General features: G+C 38.0%; 1 protein-coding gene across 1 annotated transcript; it reads right to left on the bottom strand.

Annotated features, from left to right (window-relative positions):
* Window positions 1-633: 633 nt before the first annotated feature.
* Window positions 634-14,335, bottom strand: LOC103511673 (facilitated trehalose transporter Tret1-like). Its single transcript, XM_026825372.1, has 10 exons — window positions 14,156-14,335; window positions 12,840-12,954; window positions 11,611-11,746; window positions 6,181-6,366; window positions 5,807-5,905; window positions 4,314-4,397; window positions 3,423-3,604; window positions 2,604-2,790; window positions 1,993-2,127; window positions 634-975 (listed from the first exon to the last, which is right to left on the bottom strand). The coding sequence occupies exons 1-10, from the start codon at window positions 14,206-14,208 to the stop codon at window positions 722-724; spliced, it is 1,431 nt and encodes a 476-aa protein (XP_026681173.1). The 5' UTR covers window positions 14,209-14,335; the 3' UTR covers window positions 634-721.
* Window positions 14,336-15,250: the final 915 nt, after the last annotated feature.

The following is a 15,250-nucleotide window of genomic DNA, read 5'->3' as shown; positions in this document are numbered from 1 at the left end:
TGGAAGAAGAGCTATGAACATGACACAGGAAGTGAATGAACTTGATTTGACAAATGTTAAATCTATTGCCAAGAAGAACGAGAGGACACCAAGAGCGGAACAGAAAAAGACGAAGAGAGAAATGGAAAATATTGAAAGTAAGAAAGAAAAAAAACTAAATAAAGTAAAGGTAGAAATACACTACTATCACGTCACGTCACGTGACCTCCTGGGGAGTCAGAAAGATGTAGTTCAAAGTTTTCCCATAATATTGTAGGTAATTTCGTTCAGGACAGCTACACTACTATCACATCAGGTGAGCACACGTGAACGAAAATACCTACAATACTATAAGAAAAATTTGAACTAGGTACATCTTTCTGACTCCCCAAAAGCTCACGTGAACGAAATTACCTACAATATTATATTATAAGAAAAATTTGAACTACATCTTTCTGACTCCCCAAAAGCTCACGTGTCGTGACGTGATAGTAGTGTGATTCTACCTGGAGCCAGAAAGATGTAGTTCAAAGTTTTCCCATAATATTGTAGGTAATTTCGTTCAGGACAGCTACACTACTATCACATCAGGTGAGCTCACGTGAACGAAATTACCTACAATACTATAAGAAAAATTTGAACTACATCTTTCTGACTCCCCAAAAGCTCACGTGACGTGATAGTAGTGTGATTCTACCTTAGGACAAACAGATAAAGAAAGGTGAAAGAAATTAGCAAAGACTCAGGGAGCAATGCTCGTATACTGGGCACGTTTCTTGCCCAAATACATGACGTTGTGAACAAAGTACTCCTCGATCTGGTCCAAGTTGTGATTGTGGGTCTCGGGCAGAAATATCCACACGAATACTATGGATAGGAGACAGGTGAGACTGAATAGCCACTGTACACCGTAGACCCCGCCTAGGATATCCAGTAGGGGGCGGTAGCTACGGACGGCGAAGAAGAGAGCGATGTAGGCCCAGGATATTGCTGTACCTGGAAAACGAGTAAACGAGACATACTTAATTATTTAAAAAAAAAAGAAAAACAAGAGGTTTGATAGAGGGAACTGTAACCGTTATGGTCTTATCGTCCCGAAATCCAAGAGAGAAGGAAGACGGGATAGGAGAAAGCCAGCCGTTCCGAGGACGATAAAATCCACCCCAGGCGGAAATCAAACCCGCGGCCTAGCGCTTACAAGGCAGACGCGCTACCAACCAAGCTAATTAGGTTGGTAATAGTTTGTTGTTGTCCCAAGAAAAATAACCCGAATAGGCTGTTTCTTCTTCTTTTGAAGTTGTTGGAATGGCTGGCTTTCGCGACGATAAGACCTCAGTGCCTGGAAAACGAGTAAACGAGACATAATTATATAAAAAAAAAAAAAAAACAAGAGGTTTGATAGAGGGAACTGTAACCGTTATGGTCTTATCGTCCCGAAATCCAAGAGGGAAGGAAGACGGGATAGGAGAAAGCCAGCTGTTCCGAGGACGATAAAATCCACCCCAGGCGGAAACAAACCCGCGGCCTAGCGCTTACAAGGCAGACGCGCTACCAACCAAGCTAACTAGGTTGGTAATAGTTTGTTGTTGTCCCAAGAAAAATAACCCAAATAGGCAGTTGCTTCTTCTTTTGAAGTTGTTGGAATGGCTGGCTTTCGCGACGGTAAGACCTCCTTTGTTACAGTTCCCTCTGTCAAACTTACTTGGAGAAAAAAAGTTGTAGCCAGCGTTGCGGTGATAGCACGAAACTTGCAATAGTTCCCATTAAATCTCTGAAATTAAGCTGCGTTGAGTGTGGTTGGTATCCAAATGGGTGATCACCTGGGCAAACGCGTGCTGCCATCTGGGCAATCCCAAACAGGCTGGGTAAGGTTAATGTAAGCAAACAGGTAGATTGTCGCCTAATGGAGGGTAAAACCCCGGTAAAAGCCTTAGCAGTTATACAGTGACATTATTATTATTTTAAATTTTATTAAAAAGGTAAATCAAATTTGTGAGTTGAATTTTTACTTACCTTGCAAAATACCGCGGAATCGCAGAGGAAATATTTCAGCCGTCATGACCCAGGGTACACTGAATAATCCTATGGTACTGGTGAACATGTAGCCTAGGATACACGCTATAGGCACCCAGGTAGCGGTGGAGGCACCTGGAAATAGGAAAAACACAGGCATAGGAAAGATACAATAACGTAGACATCAACACTAACTAAGTTGTATCCTATAACGCTATAACCCAGGGTACACTGAATAATCCTATGGTACTGGTGAACATCTAGCCTAGGATACACGCTATAGGCACCCTGGAAATAGGAAATACACAGGTATAAGCAAAGGAAAAATACAATTTTATAGATAGATAGATATAGATAGATAAAAGTGCTGAAAAAATAAACGGATAATAATTTAATAATGCTTATTTATACTGCTCAAGACTGAAAAGTCCCTTTACTTTAGCAGTAGGCTACTACTATTACTGTGTTTAATTCTCAAATAACAGTGAGGTTAAAATTTTATACCTCGGCTGGGATTGAACCCACGCCCTCCTGTTTACCAGGCGAGCCTCTTGACCACTACACCACCGAGGCAGGTTAAAATATGTGATCTAAATAAAAACAAAACATACCTTGACTGATCTGCAAGCTAAAGTAGCCCGAGATAAACATGAAGATACCCATGATCAAGCTGCTGATCATGAGCAAAGGTCTCCTATTCACAGTCTTGAGTAAGTACACAGCGAATATACCGCCGATGAAACGGGATAAGCCCAGATATATCGAGCTTAATCCACCATTGATTTCCACACTCACATCCTACAAGACGAAACAAACGGTGTTGATTAGTATTATTAGCCAGCAGTCTGGTTGAGGGACTATAAACAGAGAGTAGATCAGCGTCTAGCTATGTAGGGGACTATAAACAGGGAGTAGACTTCCAAATTTCCTTATGCTATATCAACAGCGAAGGTTGAGTGCGAAGGGTATCCACTCGGAAAATTTTGTTTACCCAAAAACCAGTTGGCCTCAAAGCGATCACTCTAAAGCTGATTGAGAGGCCGACGACAAACGCCGACCTCATCTGAACATGGGAAAAGGCGAAGAAGAAGACTAACCAGCTTAGTTAGCTTGGTTGGTAGTGCGTCTGCATTGTAAGCGCTAGGCCTTGGGGCGGATTTTATCCTGGGTGAATAATGTTCGTTCTCGGAACGGCTGGCTTTCTCCTATCCTTTCTTCCTTCTCTCTTCGTTTTCGGGACGATAAGACCTTGGGACGATAATAATAACTTTCAGTCCTATTCCAGTCACTCGATTGGGCTTTCGGCCCCTAGTTTTTTTTTTTTTTTTTTTTTTTTTTTGCTTGGGGCTCCCCCTGTTTTCGGCCCCTTTTTTTTTTTTTTTTTTTTTTTTTTTTTTCTCTGTCGATGTCGGCTAGAAAAGAATACTCACTTGGAAAAACGTGACAGCGTAGGAGATGGTAATGTAAATCCCGGACATTTGCTGGAACGTAAACAACACCATCAGAATGAGAAGTGGCTTGTATCCTGCCGGCGAGAAATACGCCTTCATCACACGTCGTATTGAGGTTTCCGAATGTTTCTGCTGCTTCATGAGAATGTTTTCTTCGTAAACTTTGGAGGAGGAACACAGCCTTCAATATGTTTGGTCAGTGTGTTCTTCTCACCCATCTTTCATCGCATACTTCCGACTTTTTTAAGGAACAGGATAAATTACCAGACTTTAAACTTACCCCTTGCGAAAAGAAACTCCGAACAATCCATAGCTGATAAGAGTAAACTTTGGAAGATAAACTTTGGAGGAGGAACACAGCCTTCAATATGTTTGGTCAGTGTGTTCTTCTCACCCATCTTTCATCGCATACTTCCGACTTAAATATTTCGTTTGGAAGAAAGAAGTTTGACAGATTTTAATAATCAACTGACCGAAGCGAAGGTTGGGTTCAAAAACCGCGGCAGATTGCTAATGATTGTTCAAAACTAACAGGTTTTCTCATAAGGAAAATACCGAAATAAATCCAACCTGAATAAAATCAAGTATTTTTTACTGATGCTGAAGCTATCTTCGCAATTTTGTGGATACCATAATATCACTGGGTGCCTCGAGTACCCACTTTTGTCAACCTTAACTGTGAACTGTTGGCAAAGAAATACATACTAATTTTTCCTCCGCGTGCAGAAAAAACGTCGTACCGTTTGTCAATGTTTTCTGCTAGCGGAGTGAAAATTGAAGGAATGCTGAGTAAATTGTGCAAAAGTAGATTAACATTACTTTTCTTCCTATAGGTACTCGTAGGTATAGGATAAGGAAAGTAAAAAATGCATTGCATAACGTATTTGATTGCAGGCGCAAGATGGACATTGAATACATCGACCCAATTACCCAGCGTATATCCCACGAGCAGACCTGAAAGAAAAAGAAAAGTGACCATATTAGTTATAGTTACAATTTTTAAATTAATATAAAAAAAAAGACTTCACAGAGAGATTCGATAAGTTATGTAGATCAATATCAATAGTATCCATGAGCCGGGTTTCCAGAAACGTACAGTTCGGCCGTTATTCAGGGCCAAAGTTCCGCCTTTCCGGGCTAAATCTGGAAAAAGCTTAAAAGGAGTTCGCGGTTCTCAGAACTTTACCTCTAACCTCAGGCACTTCAATTTTTTCAGTTAGGTTCCATAATTTATGCTGATCAAAAGTGTCCGCGGGCCCGGTCTCGAGAAATGTAGGTACGGTTCGGCCGTTATTTAAAGACCAATAAAAAGTTCAAAGTTCTCGGGACTTTGGATTTCGGACCAAGTCCCTCAAACTTCACAGAGAGATTCGATAATATTATGTAGATCAAAAGTGTCCCTGGGTGTCGGGCTGTCGGGTTTCAGGAAGATATTAACAGACGCAGTGATGATTAAGAACTTGTTCCAGGATTATTAATGTGATTTATATTCACCAGAGAGACAGTAAGTATTCATGAATCGCTATTGATTGATGTCTTAGCTTAGACTCACTAAATTTGATCAGCAATCCTATAGGAGAATATGAAATCATAACTAATATAATATATGAAAATAATAATAAACATCATTTCTATTCCTGGGAATTTCCAACCATAATTATGTGGTCGCTGAAGTTGATTTTATCAAAAGATAACTGATGGCTGTTTAATAAGTAATTGACAGCTTTGTTAATTAAGCATGTATAAAATGCACAAGAGCCGGTTTTGCTTCACACAGTATGCAATCTATGCAACATTGTATGAGAAGCATGTTGTCCAGTCTACTTACAGACTTTGTATACTATTAGTCATGATCTTGACATAGAGTTGGCAACCAGTTCCTTAGCGGTTAAAGAAATTGTCTTGTAAGGTTATATAACAGGCACACGTTTTCTATTGAGCGAGCGAAGTAAGTTAGATTTTGCATTTAGTTAAAGTGTATTATCCTTTCCTTTCGGGAAACTTTAGGAATCGGAACCAGTTCCTTTTTGAAACCTGAAACATTGACCTTTGATGGTTGGGAATGCGCCATCTTTTTTTTTTTTAAGGAACAAAAATTTGTCAGTCATAAAAGGACATCCCTTCGTTTTACATTATCAAATCAAGACACTTTCATAGTGTAACAACTAAACACCGTGAAAAGTTCTGCATACAAGAATCTTGATTTGACTGACTTCCATAACATTTATGACTTTCAGTTGGAAATCTTCCAAATAGTGTTCACATTATACAAGCGTTATAAAATTTATCACTTATTTATTCTCGTATTTCATAGTAAATATGTATAGGAAAGTAGTATTTTTCCAAGTGGATCCTCGGCTTACCAAATGAAGACATGAGAGGACCTGCAGAAGACACGGAGCCACGTAGATTAGGTCTGGCGATTTCAGCAGTGTATACGATGGAAGGATTAGTGCCCATGGCTGAAACAGAATGCAAACCAAAAATGAAGCGACACGAATTATTGCAACTGACACCATAAACGGACTCTTTGGGTCGCTAAATTTGAGTTTTACTTGTGATTTTCTACAAATTACATCACAAACTCTGACTTTTTTTTATATACAAACCTAGAATCTCAAGTGGTTGTTAAGAATATCTTTGGATTTCAGAAAGACTCTATTTTTACTAGAAAAAGTGCATAGTAAAAGCTTTCTCTGTCCGGAATTTTACACTTATGTACATCATTTTCACTTACCCATTGCCACAGCTGTAAGAACTCGACCTACGATGATGTGCTCAAATGTGGACGCAGTTCCCATCAGATAAAACCCCACTGAGAACGGCAGAGCAGATAGTTGTATTGTCCTTAGTCTTCCTATCCAGTCCATGAGGTATCCGGTCAGAAGAGATGCTATGGGGACTACCAGGCCGATCAAACTCGCTGAAATCAAAGTAGGTATAAATGTTATACTACAAGTCATATAGAATTTTTATCAGTTACACAAGGGGCTGTATATATTTTAGACTAAAAAAANNNCACTATAATAATAATAAAAAAAAACACTTTACAAGCCACGCTATTTCTGGATGTCACAGAAATTATAATCCTACTACACTTACAAAAATACAAGACCTACCTCAACAAAATACATTGGGAAATCCTGGAAATGTCATCTAAAATATCAGATTAACTTCTAATACACAAATGAAGTTGTGGTGTTAACCGGATCGACGTGTTATTTTCAACCAGTAGGTACTGAAATCCAAGTTTCGTAGCATTTGAAATACGATAATACCTATGCTACCTATTAAAGTTAGAAATCCATGGAGGCTCGTCACTCCAATCTAATCGCGAATTCGCGATCAGTTTCTAAATTCACTACGCGCGATTGGGGTGCTACCACGCTATTTGTCTCGTTGAAACTCTGGAACTATCGGCAGTGGCCAGCTTAAGGCCTATTGGTTTACTTACTTTCTGGTGTTCTCGTATTGAGTCAGGTACCAAGAAGAAAATGTTATAGTTATTATTATTTATTAACCCCGCTTTTCTGGGGCTATTCTGAAGACGCTGACTGTGAGTGTGGAGAAGTGCAGACTCGTGACCATCTCCTGATCTGCAATCGACTTGAGCAAACATGCACTCCGGGTGACCTGACAGCCTGACACTTGCAAACGAGAAAACAATTCATGTGGCAAATCACTGAAGATTCCAAATGTTAAGTTGGTGACATTTGTGAACACGAACCGGTATGTGTTATGTAACCAAAACTCATGTACAGGTACGGTTGTATCACATTTCTATTTAGAAATTATAACCAATTATAGTAAAAAGTTGAAAATGGCTATTAAAAACTGAGGACGAAGGTACTCCGGATACATATTTTAAGCGGAAGCTACATATTTTCAATGGTGGAAAAGGTCGTTTTTCAGCCAATATTTTTTACGCACTAGGAAAAGGAAGTTTTCCAGGCAATATTTTTTAACGTAACGGTACTATAGACAAAGGTAAGTTTTCAGGCATTTTTACTTTCTATTATTTTTTTTTTTTTTTTTAATTTTTAACGCTCTAGGCGAAGGTAGTTTTTCAGGCAGTATTTTTAACGCATTAGGGAAAGGTAGATTTTCAGGCAATATTTATTTATTTTATTATCATTACGAAGATTTACAAACAATGTGAGGTTTTTTATACGCGTGGACATTATCTATTTAGTAATATCTTTTCCTTATTTGTCATTCCATGATAACACACATGTCAACGTATTTATTTGGACTGGTAGACTGGTACAAATATTATAAACAAACCACAAGATACTCGTATTTCTCTGAACACAATAAAATTAATAAAACGCGGTATTACAGGTGAATGCCAGAGAGTACAATGAGTGAAGAATCACATGTGTATAAGAAGATCAAAACTACCAGCATTAAAGTTTTTCTTATACCCATTTCAAGCCCATTTGGGCTCTACATAACCACATACTTACCTATAAAGCTAGTTCTGGAAGGTCTTAATACGAAAAAAAAACAGTACGATTCTGTACCATTTAAATAATGATGAATTTATAGTCAGATACCTGCCACTTCAATCCTACTATACTATTAATTTCACATTTTTCCCCCCTCAACTAATTCCTTCCTACAGGTAATGAAAGTAAAAACAACAGAGATCTCAAGTTAAGTAAAACCATGTAATAATTCAGGTTGTCACACTAATATCAGAGTGACAGACACCGAAGCGAATACAATAGCCCGTCCACTATACCTTTTTTTATTACTATCATAATAATAAAGGAAGGACGGACTAAAAACCGAAGGTGTGCGAAATAGTAAGGATAGGGACTACGAAATACGTGGAACTAAGGATTTAGTCGATGGAGCTGTGGATTCACAAACAAAAGAATCCTTTTCCTAATACCTAGATATGTTCCCAGAAAATAAATAATTAATACAGAATAGGTACCTTACCTGTCCAGATCCCAGTACCTATTAGATAGGAAAACCTACTTCCTACTTACCAATAAAATCTATAGTCCGTTCCCTTTAGCTTGATAATTTTGGTGATTAAAAAGTGATCAAAAGACAAAGAAAAGTTGCCAAACGTACTACGACATTGTTCAACTTTTGAAACATTATCGATGGACTGTTCTGTACCTACTAGTAGTGATGGATTGTAAAAAATTGAGCACAAAATTGGTTCCTCCTAGTTAGAATTAGCTTAGGGATTTTTCATTGTTAAATAAATTTCGAAAAATAAATGTAACACTATTTCAATTTCAATATCTACATATGTAGAAGTATTTTTTGGAATTTTTGTTTTGTCAAACCTATATACCTACTACCTACCTAATGGCTAATGGAGCAGTTGCAAATGGGTAAAAATTAATAATAAATAGTTTATTCCTACGTAAAAAGTAGTGAAAAATCCAAATCTGATGTCAAAACTGCGAAAAAAGTAACTTTAAAAGGTCGAAAATTCAAATTTTCATTGCCGTTCTAATTAAAAAGTTCAAATAGTTGTGACGTCAGACTTCACGTCAAAATGCGCAGAAACGCTTGCGCACAAACAAACGAAGCGGTATTCATAAATTATGACGTCATCGCCTACGGGAGCGTATGCCGTGACGTCAAAGCTCACGATTTACCGGTATTTTTTTACTCGATTTATCTCGGGATCTAGAAGTCGTAGAAGAAAAAGAAAAAATCCGTTGGTCCTCATTTTTCCTGCTCTATGAATTTGAAACATCACCCAAGCAAGCGCAACTGATCTATTAGCACATTAGCAGGTAAAATATGTAATTACAACGTAAGCTGACAAGTTAGACACTGGTGGAGCCAATATCTCTGATCTATTAGCACATTAGCAGGTAAAATATGTAATTACAACGTAAGCTGACAAGTTAGACACTGGTGGAGCCAATATCTTTTTTTTCCTTAATTAGTAATTAGGGCATATAAATGCATAGTCTTTTGATGCCAGTTAGCCTGAACTATTATAATTCATAATACATCCAAACCTGACTAGAAAATTAATAAAAATTGCACTTGGTTTACAATGTTTACATCACGAGCGCACAATCAGGGCCGTAATTCGGGGCTAACCCCGACAACGGGACCCCCTTTTTTTTTACAAACAATAATACACCACTCTGGTTGCATAATTGGGCCTTGAAGTCATTAAAGGAAAAAAAAATATCTGGTGAGAACATCACACGACTTTCCTTATCCTATTAAATTATGTTTTGCTAGGTTAAGGAAAGTAAAAATCTTAGTAGTTTTCATTAAATTACTTATGGCCGATCTTACCACTGAGAGTTAACGCACAGTGTCAAGGGTTTTCTTTGAAGTCACCCGTTTGATTTACACAGGCCCAGTATTTCTTAAACCCTGGATTAACTGATTTTTTTAGAACTTTGATAGAGGAAACTGTAACTGCCGAGGTCTTATCGACCCGAAATAATACATCCAAACCTGACTAGAAAATTAATAAAAATTGCACTTGGTTTACAATGTTTACATCACGAGCGCACAATCAGGGCCGTAAACCGGGCTAACCCCGACAACGGGACCCCCTTTTTTTTACAAACAAAAATACACCACTCTGGTTGCATGATTGGTCCTTGAAGTCATTAAAGGAAAAAAAAAATATCTGGTGAGAACATCACACGACTTTCCTTATCCTATTAAATTATGTTTTGCTGGGTTAAGGAAAGTAAAAATCTTAGTAGTTTTCATTAAATTACTTATGGCCGATCTTACCACTGAGAGTTAACGCACAGTGTAAAGGGTTTTCTTTGACGTCACCCGTTTGATTTACACAGGCCCAGTATTTCTTAAACCCTGGATTAACTGATTTTTTTTTTTTTTTTAAAGATGTTTGATAGAGGAAACTGTAACTGCCGAGGTCTTATCGACCCGAAATCGAAGACAGAAGGAAGACAGGATAGGAGAAAGCCCACCATTCCGAGAACGTGGATTAACAGAAGGTTTTCTTTGAAGTCACCCGTTTGATTTACACAGGCCCAGTATTTCTTAAACCCTGGATTAACTGATTTTTTTTTGAACTTTGATAGAGGAAACTGTAACCGCCGAGGTCTTATCGACCCGAAATCGAAGAGAGAAGGAAGACAGGATAGGAGAAAGCCCACCATTCCGAGAACGTGTTCGACCCGAAATCGAAGAGAGAAGGAAGACAGGATAGGAGAAAGCCCACCATTCCGAGAACGTGGTCGACCCGAAATCGAAGAGAGAAGGAAGACAGGATAGGAGAAAGCCCACCATTCCGAGAACGTGGATTAACAGAAAACTCTCTGTGGTAAGATCGGGCAATACATATTCGCATTTCATTTTCTGGCTAAAAAGCAGGCACCTTTTGAGAAACCCCTGAGGCGAATGGGACCGGATGAACGGTGCCTGCAATAATAAGTATCTAGCTGACCTTGTTCTTACACATCAAAGAGAAAAATAAGTAGCTCTATTACAAGAGAACGTGTATTAACAGAAAACTCTCTGTGGTGAGATCCGGCAATACAAATTCGCATTTTATTTTCTGGCTAAAAAGCAGGCACCTTTTGAGAAACCCCTGGGGCGAATGGGACCGGATGAACGGTGCCTGCAATAATAAGTATCTAGCTGACCTTGTCCTTACACATCAAAGAGAAAAATAAGTAGCCCTATTACAGTTAGAAAACATGAAACATGAGCAATACTTGAACATAATAAAGCATAAATACCTAGATGTACAGTCTCACAGACTGAATAAAAATTATCTTCCTAGACCTATACAGAGTATGTGAAAAGAAAAAAAAATCCTGAAAGAACATGATATTGAAAGAAGAACATGGCATACAATTTTAATTAGTTACAATTTTATTGCGCAAATCGACGCGTTATTTAGATGCTATTTATAGTTTTTATGTCCTTATCCTTCTGGTGAGGTAGAGAGAGAAAATAATCTATTCAAAGTAAACTTACACTTCACTAGTAGGTAGGTGTTTATGTGTACATGCTACATGACTAAACTGTGATTGCATTTCGTATTGTCGTGTGATTAAGGAACGTTTCAGTCCTATTCCAGCAGAACAAATAAGTTATGGCGCGAACGACTTAATGTCCGTAGTGTTAAAGCGTCTAAAAGGAAAAAAAAAGTAGATTAAATATTCTTCTCTATTCTATTCTAAATGCTTACCTATCCAAGCGGACTCGCTCTTAGTGATGGGAAGATCGCTGTCCACTTTCTCCAGCTGAGAGATCAGAACCGCAGAGTACGATAGACTGAGACCATTGGGAATGTGAAATAGGGCTGCCGACAGACACGCCGTCACCTTCAAGAGAAATATGTAATGCGTGAAAAAAGGATAAAAAATAGGGTCATTTTTTAAGTATTTCACAGACAATGCGATGGTATAGTCGGTAACATTAAAGTGTAAAACTGGGATTAATTTTATTGCAATTAAAAAAGGAATAAGGAATTTTAATTGTGTTAAGCATACATCTTCTTCTTTTTTCTTCGCCTTTTCCCGTGTACAGACGGGGGGAAGATCGCTGTCCACTTTCTCCAGCTGAGAGATCAGAACCGCAGAGTACGATAGACTGAGACCATTGGGAATGTGAAATAGGGCTGCTGATAGACACGCCGTCACCTGAAATGTGTAGATTGTAGAAATATGGACTTCGTGAAAAAGAGATAAAAAAATAGGGTCATTTTTCAACCATTTCACTGACGATGACGATAGTAAGTATAATTGATAACATGAAGGTATAAACCCGGGGTAATTTTATTGCAATTAAAAAAGGAATAAGGAATTTTAATTGTGTCAAGCATAATTCTTCTTCTTTCTTCTTTTTCTTCGCCTTTTCCCGTGCACAGACGGGGTCGGCGTCTTTCGTCAGCCTCTCAATCAACAGTAACTAGGGTGATTGCTTTGGGCTAACAATTGGTTTTGGCTACAAATATTACGATTGGATGCCCTTCGCACCCAACCTTTGCTATTTCTCAAGTAAAGGGAATTCAGGCTGGTATACTCCCAGACGGGGGTCGGCGTTTTTCGTCAGCCACTCAATCAGCCCTAACTAGGGTGATTGCTTTGGGCTGACATTTGGTTTTGGCTACAAAATTAAAAATATTACGAGTGGATGCCCTTCGCACTCAACCTTTGCTATTTCTTTAGCAAGGGAAATTCAGGCTGGTATACTCCCTGTTTAAAGTCCCCCAGCGAGACTAAGTTCTGGTCTTCTCCCTGTTTAACGTTCCCCAGTACACCACTCAGCCTTTGCTATTTCTTTAGCAAGGGGAATTCGGGCTGGTATACTCTCTGTTTAAAGTCCCCCAGCCAGACTAAGCTGGTCTAATCCCTGTTTAACATCCCCCAGCCAGACCATGGAAGCTGACTATTATCATTAGAAGAATGTTCTCACCTCTCTCCAGAGGACATTTTGTATATGTGCATCGTCCGAGCCTGGGATGGGAAATCTATCTTCTTCCTCTTCATCATACATGCGTTTCGTACAGTCTACTAGCCATTGCTTCACCCTGAAACAGAAAAAAAAATGTAAGTACTAAATAGTGAAAATAGCCTATTGGTGATGGGAAATCTATCTTCTTCCTCTTCATCATACATGCGTTTCGTACAGTCTACTAGCCATTGCTTCACCCTGAAACAGAAAAAAAAAAAAAATGTAAGTACTAAATAGTGAAAATAGCCTATTGGGCTATTTTCAAATTTAGATATTTTCATTCCATTTTTTTATCATGCACTTATTCAAGTAGTTACTTCTTCGTACATGTACATTTTTTTTAGGGGGTTTGACAGAGGGAACTGTAACTGCTATGGTCTTATCGTCCCCCTGGATGCCATTTTTTTTTTCAACAAGATACTCTGTTTTATTTTTATTTATTAGTTTTATTTTTGAAACAGACAACATGACAGTCGACAAGCGGCAAACAAAAAGTACCTATGTATATAACATTATTATTCAATGTTGGCACACTCTAATAAAAAAAATAAAAAAAATAATAATAATAAAACACTTTACAAGCCACGCTATTTCTGGATGTCACAGAAATTATAATCCTACTACACTTACAAAAATACAAGATCTACCTCAACAAAATACATTGGGAAATGCTGGAAATGTCATCTAAATTTCTAAAATATCAGATTAACTTCTAATAGACAAATGAAGTTGTGGTGTCAACTCTAACCGGATTGACGTGTTATTTTCAACCAGTAGGTACTGAAATCCAAGTTTCGTAGCATTTGAAATACGATAATACCTATGCTACCTATTAAAGTTAGAAATCCATGGAGGCTCGTCACTCCAATCTAATCGCGATCAGTTTCTAAATTCACTACGCGCGATTGGGGTGCTACCATGCTATTTGTCTCGTTGAAACTCTGGAACTATCGGCAGTGGCCAGCTTAAACGTAAAATGAAACGGACTGTAGAAGTTTAGACCGAACTGATACCTAATACCTAAACCAAAGTTTGTAGCTTTTGAAATACGATTCCTAGATTGGACGTAAAATGGAATGGACATGTAAAATGCAATGAACTTTGAACTTACATAATGTCTCCAGTTACTTCCGACTCACATCCACACTAAAGCTTACACCTCATGGACACTTGGTACTAACAATGGATCAACATTTTCAGGTTAAAAAAGAAACGTTTGATAATAATTGGACGTAAAATGGAATGGACATGTAAAATGCAATGAACTTTGAACTTACATAATGTCTCCAGTTACTTCCGACTCACATCCACACAAAAGCTTACACCTCATGGACACTTGGTACTAACAATGGATCAACATTTTCAGGTTAAAAAAGAAACGTTTGATAATTAAATCTAAATGTCTGATAACCCTGCACTTCTAGATCGTAATTCTAAATTTCTGAGAGCTTACTGAATACTGATAAACATAATCCAAAGGCTTTTAACAGAAATAAATGAACTGTATAGACCTGTACGATTATCACTGATAGGTCCATATCCTATCGATAACACTGACGTAATTTCTACCCTACGTCATTATGTACTTAGTATATAATATGTAATATATGTATAGGTAAGGACATATTTGATGATATGTGTAATAAAAAAGAATATTGGTAACCTTGTAACTTGGAACCTATGGATATTAATCCCATATCTGGAGTTACCCTGGTAAAAGAGCTTCCCATTACATAACACCCATGTCGAAGGAAAGAACAATTAAAAGAATCAACTTGGGGAGTGTGACAAATTGACTCGACAGTTTGATTGCAGTGACAACATAATGAATCTAATAATAGTGCTTATACTGCTCGAATAGGATGAAAAGTCCATAAAAAAGAGAACACCGGAACTCAGCCCCGAAACGTCCCAAGTTATAATATACGTCAACTTTCAGTCCATGATACATTATTAATTCCCTATACATAATGAAATAGTCTAAAACAGGAGATAATACGCCACTCAAGCAGGCTTCATAGGCATACAAATACAATAGCCCGTCCACTATACCTTTTCTTACCACGGCGACATTAAATATACCTATTAGATTAAGGCAATAATCGACAAAATCCTCGCTAGCAAATAATAATTAATAAAATAAAAAAAATGGGCTCAGGGGACCCTAAAACGGATATTTCCACCCAAAAAAAAAAAAAAAATTTCCACCAAAAAAAAAAAAATTCTGGATTTTGAAAATTCGGACCGATTGCAAAACTTTCTCATTAAACCAACCTGAGTGGTGCTGCAGTTGTTAACGCGTTGGACTTTGGATCTGGAGGTTGATGGTTCCAGTCCAAGTGAAGTCATAAAATTTATCTAGGTGTAATAAT

The sequence above is a fragment of the Diaphorina citri genome, unplaced genomic scaffold (genome assembly GCF_000475195.1).
Source record: "Diaphorina citri unplaced genomic scaffold, Diaci psyllid genome assembly version 1.1 scaffold738, whole genome shotgun sequence".
NCBI classification, from domain to species: domain Eukaryota; kingdom Metazoa; phylum Arthropoda; class Insecta; order Hemiptera; family Psyllidae; genus Diaphorina; species Diaphorina citri.
This window is presented reverse-complemented; position numbering and strand designations above follow the sequence as displayed.